General features: G+C 40.9%; 1 protein-coding gene across 1 annotated transcript in view; it reads right to left on the reverse strand.

Annotated features, from left to right (window-relative positions):
- Positions 1–3,454: 3,454 nt before the first annotated feature.
- EPRS1 (glutamyl-prolyl-tRNA synthetase 1) overlaps positions 3,455–14,024 on the reverse strand; it is a 74,087-nt gene continuing 63,517 nt past the window's right edge. Inside the window, exons 29-32 of the mRNA XM_006140236.3 lie at positions 7,656–7,804; positions 7,402–7,519; positions 3,895–3,959; positions 3,455–3,807 (exon numbers count right to left, since the gene is read on the reverse strand). Coding sequence (XP_006140298.1) covers positions 3,657–3,807; positions 3,895–3,959; positions 7,402–7,519; positions 7,656–7,804 — 483 coding nt within the window. The 3' untranslated portion in view covers positions 3,455–3,656. The remainder of the gene's footprint in view (positions 3,808–3,894; positions 3,960–7,401; positions 7,520–7,655; positions 7,805–14,024) is intronic.

Below are 14,024 nucleotides of genomic sequence, written 5' to 3' on the forward strand. Positions count from 1 at the left end.
ATGTTAGGTAGGCTAGGTGTACTAAGTGGATTTTCAACTTAGAATATTTTTCAGGTTACGATGGGGTTTATTGGGTGGTAGCTCCATTGTAAGGTGATGTGTATCTATACTACAAGAAGATAATGGCCAAGAAAGAGAAAAATCATGTTCGTTTTACTCACTTCTGTATCCTCTGACACTGCACAGAGCAAACTGATGTATTAAATAAATGGTTAGCATTTTCTAGAGTAGACATGACAAGGGTCTAAACTTACGTTTGAAAATAACAGGGTAGTGGTAGCTGCCTCCCCAACCTTTTTTCTTACTGACAACATCTAAGCACCAGTTACGTGACAGAGGACTGATATTAATAACTAGTATCAAACATAGGGAGATCTATACACTTTCTGTTCAAAATGCTTTCTTTGCTTGCTGTATGATGTATCTTTCTACTGCTGTTCCCGACCCAGATCCTCTCCACTGGTGGACTACCTGTATTATCCATTTTTCACAAAACGCTTCATGTGATTTACTGGCATGATAAAGAAAAACTACTGTGAAGACTATCAGATGAACTACAGTAGAAATTGCTAAGATGTAATTAGATGCATGGGTCTCAGTGAGCAGAGACAATAGGACACACATTTTGACCTATTTTCTTTTTGCTGCAATGGACACATTCATTTATGGCTTTAACATGCAAGTGACCTTGAATTTCCTGAAGAATATTGTTTGTATTTGGATTCATCACCCCCTTGAAAAGCATCACTGCTCTTAAGATACAGAACTTGAAGTTTTTATTAGAGCCGAAGCTCAATTAAGAAAAAAGCCAATGTATCAGATGTATTTTTAGGTAAATATTTCTTTCTAACATGAAATACTTACTGTAGAGTGCCTTTAAATAGTGAACTCCTTTAAGCAGCAACTTGAAGCTTTTCTGATTAGTTTTACTAATTTGAAGCTAATAGTTTAAAGATGTATCTTTGCATCACAGAAGGCCATTTCCTGGTCAGGAATTATAAAATAAAACTCTTGGTTACACTTTTACTTTTCAGGCTCTTTTCATGAGCTAGCTAATAAAAACCCTTGTCCCTTAAAAGCATGTTAGTTCGCAAAAAAAACCCATTAAGGGGCGTAATGGCTATGTCGCTGGACTCCCATGTAGTTGACAACTATTTGAGTCCAGGACCTGGTGGCTTAAATTCATGCTAGGCACGTGTGTGTGCATGCCCAAGATCCCGAGAGAACGGAGGAGAAGGGATTGCCGTGTGGCCATCCCCCCAGAGGGGTGATTTCTCACTTTCTGTCTCTTTCTGGTGAGTGCATGCACCCTATAGCAAAAACCTCTCCAAAAAAAAAAAAAAAGCCATTATGGGGGCCCAACTTCAAAGAGCTCCTGAAAAAATGGAGTTAAAGTACAAGCTCATTTTGGCACAAGAAAAAATGGAAATTCATCGTTATTCCATGAATTTTTTAAGACTGTCTCCTCCCTCTTAGGGAGCTATTTCACCAGAATTATGTATCTGGATGAACTTCCAGTTGACCCTGCATCAGGTCATAATTAACAATAGCTATTATTGTTTAGTATGTGCTAAGTGTTGCTCTTGTAACTACCTTACACTATGCTGTAGAGTAACTCTAAAACAAACGTTAGACTTTCTTACATCTGCCAAATTAAGAAATAGACAGTTTACACAGCTACCAAGGGCAGAAGATAAAAGCATTTTGACCTGCTATAAATTGGTAAGAAATTATGACTTTTCAGTACAAAAATATGGCTTAGGTATTGTGGTTGTTTTAAGTGGGTTGGCCTCATGACTTAGTGGTTAAGGGAGGTGGATCCCACACAGACAACAGCATGGTTCAAGTTCCGGACTTGGCAGCCTGAGAAACAAGCTAGGCGAGTGCTAACGGGTGCCCCAAATCCCATTAAGATGGAGAAATAGAGGAGAATGATAGTGGTGGGACCAACCCTACGGTTGGTGGGGCGGCGGGGAGAGGAAGTGCTTTCTCCCTCTGCGTCTCATGAGCAAATAGCTCCTCTGGCCAACGTGAACTGAAGGAACAAACCAAACAAATGCTAAGTATATAAATACACATATCCCAAACATTGGCATGCTATATTTAATCTTTTTTCTTTTTAGATGTTTGCTTTTGAGCATGTGTGCATGTGGGGGATGGGTGTGTGTGTGGAAAGGGGGAGGGAGGGAGAGAAATCACTCTCTGAGGGGAATGGTGACACTGCAATAACTTCTCCATTCTCTTGGGATTCTGGGCATGCATGCACATGCACCTGGTGTTGATTTTCAGGCTGCTGGGTTCAGGACTCCAATCGCAAACCTGGCCATGTGGTATCCAGCTGCCTTAACCTCCACACCACCTGTTTAGTCTTTCAGCTGACCATTTCCCACCAAGTTAAGAACAAGTTTTCTGTGCTCCCATACACAGCATGTACTTTTGTGCCTCTCTATCTCCTGGGATGTCCTTCCTCCTCTTCTGAAATTCAACTCAACCTTGAAGCTCAGCTCAAAATTCAAGTCTTGTTTTGAAGACTTTTCCTTTTATTAGTGCATTTCTCATTATCTACTAGAAATAAGTATTCAAACAGGGTCCTTGGAAAGGCTACATAGGTTGACTCTTGGGTCTTTGGTTTGGCAGTGCTAATTTTCTAAGCAGGAAATTCTGTAGGAGGAAGAGGTCTGGGGTTAAAGGTAAAAATGAGTTTTTTGGGGATATGTTGACTTTAACTGTTGATGGAACACTCAAGAAAAATCATGTGCAGTTGAAGAGGTTTAGGGTTCAGAATTAGAAATAAAAATATTAGCCATTAGCCTATGAAAGCTGTTTGACACTGTGGGACAGATGAGGGTGATTATGCAGCATGAGGAGAGAGTCACGTATGAAAGTTGTATACACTAAAGTCTAAGGAGCAAGCCACAGAAGAAAAGCCCACAAAAGGCACACAACTAAGAAAAAGCGAGAGGCAAGAGGGTAGGCCACAGGGATAATTGTAGTAGAAAAGAGTACAGCAGAGTGAGCGATGTGGTACAACAAGAATCAGTGACATTAGCCTGGGTCAGGAGCAGGCTTTGAGATCTCAGTGCCAACAGAGTTGTGCTGAGGTAGAAGGGAGAGAAAGTGTAAAGTAAGAAGTAGAAGCAACAAGGGTTTCCCTCTTTCAGAAATTGTGACCCCATGGTAATTAGAAGGAGAGAGAAGCTCAAGGAAAGCGTTATAATTACTGAAAGATCCAGGCAGTTTAAGATTTGGTATTAGAGGTATGGACAGGAAGTGCTTTAAGATATAAGACCAGTGGACAATTGTTGGTTCAAGGTCGGAGACATTACTGAGCCATCACAAACAATGTGTAGATCAACAGCAGCTACCTATCTTTCAATTACCTCCATCTCTTTGTAACAATTTCCTTGGAATACATCATTTAGGTTTTCAGAAACAAATGGATATATAAGCAGTATTAGTTCATAATATTTATTACTGGGGTGGTTTACACAAAAGTCTTTTTTCCACTGTTAATTTAGGCATAAGAATAGTTATTTGTTTCATATGACCTGTTTAGAACTTTTACTTTTAAAAAAATCATAAAACTGTATCTGGGAAGATATGATATCAATTTTTTAAAAAGTGAGGAGGGTTGGAGGGAGGTTAAGCTTTATCCCTTAGTAGCTACGACCAAACAAGGTGTAGTACTTGGCAGGGTTCTTGTCACAGATGCATTTGGCTCCAGGCTGCAGCTCACAGAGTGGTTTGAAGGGGATGCAAAGGCTTTTAGCGCCCATGGAGGGAGCACCAGGCTCAAGATCTTGATCCCTAAAATTGAAAACAAAGAATTCATTCATTGGATATTGCTACTCCTTTCCATTATAAAATCTCACAAGTTTTGTCAATTAAGTTTACCTGGCAGTGGTCTTTTTGATCCAGTCTTCACAGTCAATTTCCCCACAGAATGGAATCTGAACAATCTAAAAAGAAAAGAAAACATAGTATTATTCCCCCTTCTATTGTATTCTATAAAAGGAACATTTGAGTTTTCTATTGAGTCCTTCTCAGGCGGTGGTAGAACCTGCTAAGAACTTAGTTGAGAGGTATACGAGATGTGGAAGAATGATTTTAGCTCAGAGGTATGAGACGGAGAAGAGTGATTTTCCACTATACAAAACCTCACCCATGGGACACAAGACATTGTGCAATACACTAAAACGTCCCCAATAAACCGGCTACAACTTAGTAGCTAATGGGAAGAGAAAAGAGTGAGAAGACCTGAGTCTAAACTCCAGATGTACTTTCCTCATTTCCAACCTGTCCACTGCCTGCTCTACCTATCTAAATTGTTACAAGGTCTTCAAAAGGTTCATGGAAAATGAGTATCACAAAAAAAAACTATACATGAATGGGACCAGCAGTTAGTGTAATGGTTATGTCGCTGGACTCCCATATAGTCGACCGTGGTTCGAGTCCCAGACCCGGTGGCTTAAACTCACGTCGGGCGTGTGTGCGTGCCCGCCCAAGATCCCGAGAGGAGAATGGAGGAGAAGGGATTGCGGCATGACCATCCCCTCTGGGGGGTGATTTCTCGCTTTCTGTCTCTCTGTCTCTCTCTGTCTGGTGAGCGCACGTAGAAAAAAAAAATCGCTCCAAAAAAAAAAAACCACTATACATGAATTTCCAAAACATTTTTGCATCAAATATATTTCCACTGTAATTTCCCCCCCCCAAAAAAAACCCAAAAAAACCCCACAACTCCTCCCTCCCCAATGCCACATAAAATTAATGGGCAAAATCAAAAGACCTAGGACTTTATCTTAATTTTCAAATTTGCCATTTGTTTGAAAATCTGTAGCCTTGGGTTTCCTTTGAATAAAATGTAGATGTTAACTAGACAAAAATTAAGATTTCTCCCAGTTGTGAATATTAAATTTCTTATAGCATGTCTACTTCAAAACACTCTTTGTCTGCAATAACAACTATGTAATAGTCCTGTGAACAATTCCTGGAGATCAGTGTTAACCATGGGAAAACCAAAGGCACGGATAAACTCCGTATATTAGATATAGTTAGGGGCTGGACAGTGGCTCGGCAGTAACATAACACTGTGCAAGGCTGCCTATGTGGGAGGGTTCCGAGTTTGTGTCTGGAGTCTGTCCTATACACTCCGACCACACACGTGCCCATGATCTGGGGCTAGCTGAAGCTGAGGATGGATCATGCATGAAGACCCTGTTGGGTGTGCCTGTCTCTCTCTCTCTCTCACTCATAGATGGAAAAAAAAAATACCAGTTTAAAAGCGGCTAAGGGCAATTCAGGGATCTATGAAAGGGGAGACCCTAGAGCTATCACAGGCATAGCAGTGTTTCTAGCTTCCTTATCAACGTCTCATCAACTATTCCCAGCCATACATCACACACTCAAATTCACAGTTCCTTCGGCAAACCTCCTTGCACTTGGGATTTGGTTAAGCATGTTTTGAAAAGCTTTTCTAAAAAGTACACTAAAAGTAGACAGAGATTAGGAAACTAAGAAAAACAAGTAATTCATCAGGTGAACACTAATGCAGGGTGAAAAAGTCTCTTATGTTTATTCGGTAAAATGTGTCAGCCTTAATCCCAAAGTTGATAAACTTATTGGTAATCTGCCTTAACATAATCAAGAGGTGACAAATCTCTAGATCAAGTCCTGAGGGGAACGAAATGTGTTGGTGGAAGGAAGGGATTCTGAGATCTATTATATTTCGTATTCAGTTTATATATTACTAAATTGACCGCTAGAGAGATCAATTTCCCCTGCTCATGCAACAAGACATAAATTAACAGGTTCTGATAATAAAACAATTTAAGCATTGCTTTACATTCTTGGCATGAATTTAAAAAGCTACAAAGAAAAATGGATCAAATTAAGTCAGAAGAGAGATCTAAATTTGAGCATTAGGTCTGCTTCTGGGCTGCTAGTGATAATTCATCTAGACTCTGGACTATGGTTTCCTCATTTGTAACCTAGTTATATAGGACTGGTTGTATGTTTAAACCTGACACCAGGATACTAAAGTCCGTAAGTGATTCATTCAAAAAATTACTTTGCAAATCAAGATTTCTCCTTTATGAAAGTTAAAATAAGAAGGTCTGATAAGGGAACTGAAATAAACTTTTTGCCATGTTTTAGGAATTTGTACATTCTATTTCTTCTTTTTTTCATTGCTGCCAGAGAGCACAAGCACTCCTCAGAAAGAAAAAGGGAAACTGAATATGCATCCCCCATGGGGAATAATTGTGCTGCGGTCCCTTTTCCTCTATTTCTCCCTCCTTTCAGGGTATTAGGCATGTACGCACATGCGCCTGGCATGTTTTTTAAGCTGCTGGGTCTGGGACTCAAACCATACAGTCAGCCATGTGAAATCCAGCTGCCTTAACCATTATGCCACTGGCTTATAATTTGAAAAGAGAGTGAGAGAGAAAGAGAGAGAAAGCAAACGACCAGGTCTAAGATGTGAACCGCAGTGGGCCATGTGTGAGTACAACACCCTTAACCACCACACCACCTGCGGGCCCCTCCTACACATTTTATTTCGAAAGTGAGAGTAATGCTTACTTTTGAAACACATGACAAACTAAAATAACAAAATGGAAGTTTTCAATAATACAGACATTAAAAGTCATAGGAAATGATGTTCTTAAAGCTTGAGAAGATTTTACATAAACCATTCACAAGTGTTATCTGAAAGGGCATAATGTTGTAATGCTTTGGGAAAGCCTGTGGGAAAACAAGAGTTTGTAATGCTGGATAATATATAATCCTTTTGTGACTGGCTTGAAAAAGGGATTAATACCATGCAAAAGTTCAATACGTCTTCAAATATAATTTACTAGGTCAGCAGGTGGTATGGAGGTTAAAACACTGGCTCCCTTGTTGCCAAATGCATGGTCTGAGTCCCGGACTCAGCAGCCTGAAAACAACTCCAGGCATACTGCATGCGTCTCCTAAGAGACTGGAGGAGAAAGGATTGCAGGTGGCTATCCCCCCTGGGGAGTGATTTCTCACTTTCCCTCTGTCCCTCTCTAGTGAGCCCATGTACCCTATAGCAAAAGCCAAAAACCAAAACAAACAAAAAAATTTACTGAAAAAAAATTTTAAGTTTATTTATTTCTTGTGTGTGTGTGGGGGGGGCTGGGGAAGTAGTCCTAACAAGGTCTTCATGTGGGGGAATAGTCCTAACAAGGTCTTCATGTGTGACTAACCCCAGCCTCAGCAACCCCAAGTTTTGGGCACACACTGGGCCCATACAGGGAGGCCTGGAGGCAGGAACCTGAGACCTTCCCACGTGAGAACAGCACTGCAGTGTTGTGGTTCTGCTATGCCACCATCTGGCCCCTTAAAGGTATTTCTATTCAGAACCTTTTAGAAGTCTCTTACCTTTCCAGAATCTAGTGCCTTCTGAAAGTCTTCCATCGAATTAGCCACAATCATATGAGTCTTGAGGTCTTCAGAAGCCCTAGCCAAAAACAAAATAAATAAAATGAAAACAAAACAACTTTCTTACAAAGCTTTAAACAATACGCAAGTAAATATAATTTAGTTTGGAAAGAACAGTAACCTAGAAACCAGAAGAACAGAATCTGAATCTCAGCTGTCACTCGCAGTGACCACTGGTAATCACATCAACTCACTGTTGCGCTATTGTGAGCTTTAAACACATGGAAGGTCTCCTAGCACACAAATAGATGACATTGACTTCTGTCATTGCTGTTAAATCTCTGCTGAACATTTCACTTCTGCCTATACCACTTACTACCTCTCTGGTCTTAAGTTTTCCCTTCTACGAAATTGTACAAATACTCTAATTACCACAGAGGATTGCTGTGATAATCATATACAAAGGCATGAAAACATTTTAAAATGGAAATTCTCTCATATATTATTCAATATATTTTTGCATACCATGTAATTCTCTTTTATAAGAATCTGAAAGGGCTGGTAGGTGGCATGTTGGTTAAGGCACTGGACTCCCACATGGCCAGCTGTGCTTTGAGTCCCAGATCTGATGGCTTGCTTTCTCACTACCCTCCCCCGCCTCTAAAAAAAAAAAAAAAAAAAGAATCTGAGGATTTAGAGCAAGAAAATAGTCTTTATTTTTTTAAAGAATTATTTAGTTAGTTCCGTTTGTTACTGTTTTAAAAAATTTGACTAGAGAGAGAAGAGAGAGAAAAGGAAGGTGAGAAAGCAAGCTGCCAGGTCCGGGACGGGAACCATGGTTGGCCCTGTGGGAATCCAAAGCCTTTAAACACTACACTACCTGCTGGCCTCAGAGCAAGAAAATATTCTCTTCCACATTCAAAGTCAGACATTACACGAGGCCCACTCATGGGTAGTAACCAAAGAAAAGAAGACATATCTATTCTTTTCTCAATTTCAGAGCTAAGACCACAGGAACTCTATACCAGGGACTTTGGGCTGTCCACCAAATCAGTTTCTTCTTCCTTTTCTTACATCTTTGTAGTGAGATGGGCCCATGCAACTAAATTACAGCCAGTGAGTTCTGGGTAAAGTAATAAACTACTGATACTTCCCAGTTTAAGCTTTAAGGCAGTGGACATCGCTCTTGTACTCTCTAGTTCCAACCAGCAGCAGCCTAGAGATGACTGATTTAGTCTTTATTATGTAAATGACAACAGGCCTTAGGGGATGGCAGAGTTTATAAAATGGAAATAATCTAGTTTCTTGAATACAGGACAATAAAAGAGTGACAGAGGGGGGAAGAGAGAGAGAGAAAGAATCCCTCAATAAAGTGTGGTCACACTACAATCCCTTCCTTCACCTTCATCCCATCTGATTTTGAGCATGCCCACGAACCTGGTGTTTTTAAAGCCACAGGGACCTAGACAGAGTCAAACATGTATTTGGCCAGGTGATATCCAGTTTCCTTAACCACCAGTTCATGAAGCTGGCTTCACAGATTATATCCTGGTAGTGAGGTTACAGGCAGTTTTGGTTTTCTTTATATTATTTAGTATTTTGCAAATTTCTTGTATAGGCATGTACGGATACAACTTCGAAAAGTTCTACATTTATTTTGGCACACAAAAAACTGAAATCCATGCATTTTATTTTCCCCCATAAGATGCCTTTTCCAAGAACTTTATGAACACCCCTCCTGTCTTTGAGAAAGTGATCAGGCATTAACATATATTAAAGCTTTCCAGGAGTTTCCAATTTGTACCAAGGACGTGAGAATCAATGCCTTAATCCCTTACATTTATATGTCATGAAAGCCTGGATCTAAAATTGACCTAAATTAACCCAAATCAGTCCACAGTACAAAGAGTCCACTGCTTCCACTTCTATAAACCTAGTAGAAGTAGAAGGCACTTCAAAAAAATAACCATAGGGAACCAGCAGTTAGTGTAATGGCTATGTCACTGGACTCCCACATAGTCGACCGCAGTTCGCGTCCCAGACCTGGTGGCTTAAAACTCACGCTGGGCGCGTGTGCATGCGTGCCCAAAATCCCGAGAGGAGAATGGAGGAGAAGGGAATATGGAGTGACCATCCCCTCTGGGGGATGATATCTCGCTTTCTGTCTCTCTGTCTCTCTCTGTCTGTCTGGCGAGCACACGCGCCCTAAAGCGAAAACCTCTCAAAAAAAAAAAAATAGAAGAAAAGGCTTCTGTATCATGATAATGTATTGAACACATATTAATTGATCACCATCTATCATGAGCCAGCATCTGGATAGCAACTGGGAATAAAACATTTGGTAATTGGGACATAGCTTCTGCTCTCAACTAGTTTGCTTTTTATTCTCAGGTGGATGGTTAGGGGGAAAAAAAGGTTATTTTTGCTCATATTGCAGTATATTCATAGTGTTAAGAAGTGATATTTTCTGTGACTGAAACAGACCAGCACTGAATAAATACCAAGTAGGAGGTAGGAAGAACCTACTTCTGGTAACAAACTATTTTCTCTGAAGTTAATAATTGCAGTGGAACTCAAAATGCAAGAAGTATGAGGTGTTCATAACTTAGAAAAGAAAGAATTTTTTTTCTCACTAGTGCTTCCCAAAATCAGCATCAGAGAAGTATTTGGGTGAGGGGACTAACACCTTGACATAATTCCTGCCTCACTCCTAACACGACGAGTATTTTGGCTGGGAAGTCCTGCTCTGGATACTCTTTAAAGCATGCATTAGAATCACCTGCAGGGCTTGTTAAAACACAGGTTACTGGGTCCCACCTTGAATTTCTTACAGCAGTAGGTTGGGGACCGGGCCCAAGGACTTCTATTTCTCAGAAGTTCCCATGTGATACAGTAGAGAATGCTAGGCGTAGGACTACATTTTGAATACCACTGCTCTGTACCCTTTGGTTTTCTTACAGTGAAACTTAAGGTTTAATTACATGCAACTTGAAGACCTAGGACTCTTCAATTCTTATAAATATGTACCTCTACGAGGAGAGTAAAACCCTTAAGTCTTAGGGCTGGTCCGTATTTTTTTTTAATTTATTTATTTTTTTAAAGTTATTTATTAACTTTATTTATTCGTTCATTCATTTTAATTTGACCAGAGAGAGACACAGAGGGAGAGAGGGAGAGAGAAAGAGGGAAAGTGAGAAAGCAAGCCACCGGGTCTGGGACTTGAACTGTGGTTGACCATGTGGGAGTGTCCAGTGCCTTAACCACCATGCCACCCGCTGGTCCCTATGCAGTATGTTTTTATTTTTTCTTTTGGAGAGGTTTTTGCTATAGGGTGTGTGTGCTCACCAGAAAGAGAGAGAGAGACAGAAAGTGAGAAATCACCCCCCAGGGGGGATGGCCACGCCACAATCCCTTCTCCTCCATTCTCCTCTTGGGATCTTGGGCATGCATGCACAAGTGCCCACCGTGAGTTCAAGACACTGGATTCAGGACTCAAACTGCAGTCAGCTTCATGGGTGTCCAGCAACACAGCCATTGTGCCAACTATTGGTCCCCCTACGCAGTACGCTTTTAATCATTTTTTTTTGAGTCGACTATAGTTTCCCAAAAGAAAAATGGAGAAGAAGAGACTGCAGCGTGGCCATGGGTAACTTCTCACTTTCTGTCTCTTTCTGGCAAGTGCATACACTCTATAGCAAAAATCTCTCTCTCAAAAAAGGAAAATTTTGAAATGTTACTCTAACAATCCTGATTTACCTTTAGAAAAGACAAAATGAGATAAAGAACCCTGTGGAACAAACTGCCATGTGCTGAGTATTATTTTATTGTTTTCATTTATCCATCCAAGTTTTACACTAGATGTATTACAAGCATATAAAGGATTCAGCACTAATGCAATGAGATTTAAAAGATGAACAAGAAACAGATCCTGACCTCAAGTAATTTCATGCGTTGTAGGGTAAATAAAGCATGAACTGAAATACTAAAGATCAATACAGAAAGTCTGAAAATTATTCCTCAGCAGAAAGACAAAAGAAAAGTTACTGAAGAAGGCAACAATTAATGTGTAAGTTAGATTAATGTGTAAGTTAGTCACCAATACTGAAGAATGTTCTATAAAATAACTGCCCTGGGACCAGCAGTTAGCGTAATGGCTATGTCGCTGGACTCCCATGACGTCGACCATGGTTCGCATCCCGGACCCAGTGGCTTAAAACTCACGCCAGGCGCGTGGGTGTGCGTGTCCAAGATCCTGAGAAGAGAAAGGAGGAGAAGGGATTGCGGCGTGGCCATTCCCCCTGGGGGGTGATTTCTCGCTTTCTGTCTCTCTGTCTTTGTCTGTCTGTCTGGCGAGCGCACGCACCCAATAGCAAAAACCTCTTAAAAAAAAAAATAACTGCCCTGTATTCTAAAAAATGTCTATTTCCTGAACAACAAAGAAAAGAGTGAGGAATTACTCCACAGTAAAGGAAACTAAAACAACATGACAACTAAATGCAATAGGGCTGAAGGGCAGAGCGGGTGTCAGAGCCCAAGTCAGGTAACAGGGGAATCCATGTATGAGAACAGCCGATTGGTGTGGCAGAGCCCCACAGGAGGAGAAAGGCATTCATGCAGGGGAGTGGGTGGAAGTGGTGGAGATTGCCTGTCAAATAAGCAAATATAGGAGGGGTTTTCAAAAAGTCGATGAAATTACTATTATCATGAATTTCAAACAATCTTGAACTTAAATTCCATTTTTCCAGGACCAGCAGTTGGCATAATGGCTATGTCGCTGCACTCTCATGTCGTTGACTGTGGTTCGAGTCCCAGACCTAGTGGCTTAAACACACCGGGCGCGTGTGCGTACGTGCCCAAGATCGTGAGAGGATAATGGATTGTGTCGTGGCCATCCTCCTGGGGGGTGATTTCTTGCTTTCTGTCTCTCTGTCTTTCTGACGAGTGTGTGCGCCCTATAGAAAAAAACCTCTCAAAACATTTTTTTTCCATTTTTCCATAACCTTTCAAAGTATCTTTATGCTAAGGACAATGAAGCTAGGCTTTTCATTGTCATATAAGGAGTTACAGAATGAAATGGAAGAAACTATAATGAATCCTGTGGTTTGTTTTTCTTTTTTGTAATGGGAACTGAATATACTGAGATGAACTCATAGTTTTTAACACACAAATAGACGTGAAAATACAGCTAGGAATGTACATAAGCATCTGTGTATGTGTTTGTCTGTACATATACATACACACCATAGCTCCATCTACTCGGGTCCGAGAAGTGGTAGCTTGTGAGCAATGAGCACAGTCAGCCCTAAGTGTCACTCCTTATAAAGAACAATTATAGCTTCCTAGAGATGTGGCTGATGGCAGGCTAGGTTAGGGCAAGTATAAGACGAACCTACAACATCCTGTGCCAAAACCAAGAAAGTGCTCAAACATGATGGGCAATGCCAAACAGATAAATGGGCCAGGTTTAAGGGATTCTACTGGTCAAATCGGAATACCAAAACAAATGATGATACTCACAAATTATAACCTGCTGAATAGTATCAAAAAATGTGTACACAAAATACTAATTAATAAAAAGGCTCATGACGAGGCCAGCAGGTGATGTGTTAAGGGCGCTGGACTCCCACATGGCCAACCATGGGTCACGTCTTGGATCTGGAGGCTTGCTTTCTCACTTTCCCGCTCTCTCATTCTCTTTCTTGCTCTCTCACTCTGTCCCTCTCTGGTCAAAATAAATAAAGATAAGTGATTCTTTTTTTTTGGAGAGGTTTCGCTATAGGGCGCGTGTGCTCGCGAGACAGACAGAGAGAGACATAGAGACAGAAAGCAAGAAATCACTCCCCAGAGGGGATGGTCATGCTGCAATCCCTTCTCCTCCATTCTCCTCTTGGGATCTTGGGCACGCACGCACACGCGCCTGGCATGAGTTTTAAGCCACCAGGTCCGGGACACGAACCGCAGTCGACTACGTGGGAGTCCAGCGACATAGCCATTACGCTAACTGCTGGTTCCCAAGATAAATAATTCTTTAAAAAAATAAATAAAAAGGCTAATGTGAATTTGCTTTGTCAAGGTCATGATAATCAAAGAAAAACTGAATCACTATTTCAGACTAAAAGACACTAAAAAGGCATGATAACTACATGCAGCACATACTCTTTTTATTTTTTAAATTTTCTATAGGGCATGTGGAGAGAGACAGAGGGGAAGTGAGAAAGCCCCTTAGGGGGATGGCCACACCGCAATCCCTTCTCCTCCACTCCTCTCAGCATTTTGGGCACCCACACAAAAGCACCTGGCATATTTTTCAAGCTGCAGGGTCCAGAACTCGAAGTGTGCAGTCAGCCTTAACTACCAAGCCACTGGCTGGCCCACGATACATAATTATGAACTATATCCTTCTGCTACGGAGGACACCGTGTATAGGACGACTCACCAAACCTGAGTAGGCTCTAGAATTAGATCGTAGTAACGTATCATGTTAACATACTGACTTATTTGGTTGTATTGTGATTAAGTAGAATATGTTTGTGAAGTGATGAATCACTGGATTAGTATCTATTTTCAAATGGTTCCGACAAAGAGTTTTCTACTTTATTTGCTTTACTATAAGTTTCTGTGAT

The sequence above is a fragment of the Tupaia chinensis genome, unplaced genomic scaffold, assembly GCF_000334495.1.
Source record: "Tupaia chinensis unplaced genomic scaffold, TupChi_1.0 Scaffold000026_1, whole genome shotgun sequence".
NCBI classification, from domain to species: Eukaryota; Metazoa; Chordata; class Mammalia; order Scandentia; family Tupaiidae; genus Tupaia; species Tupaia belangeri.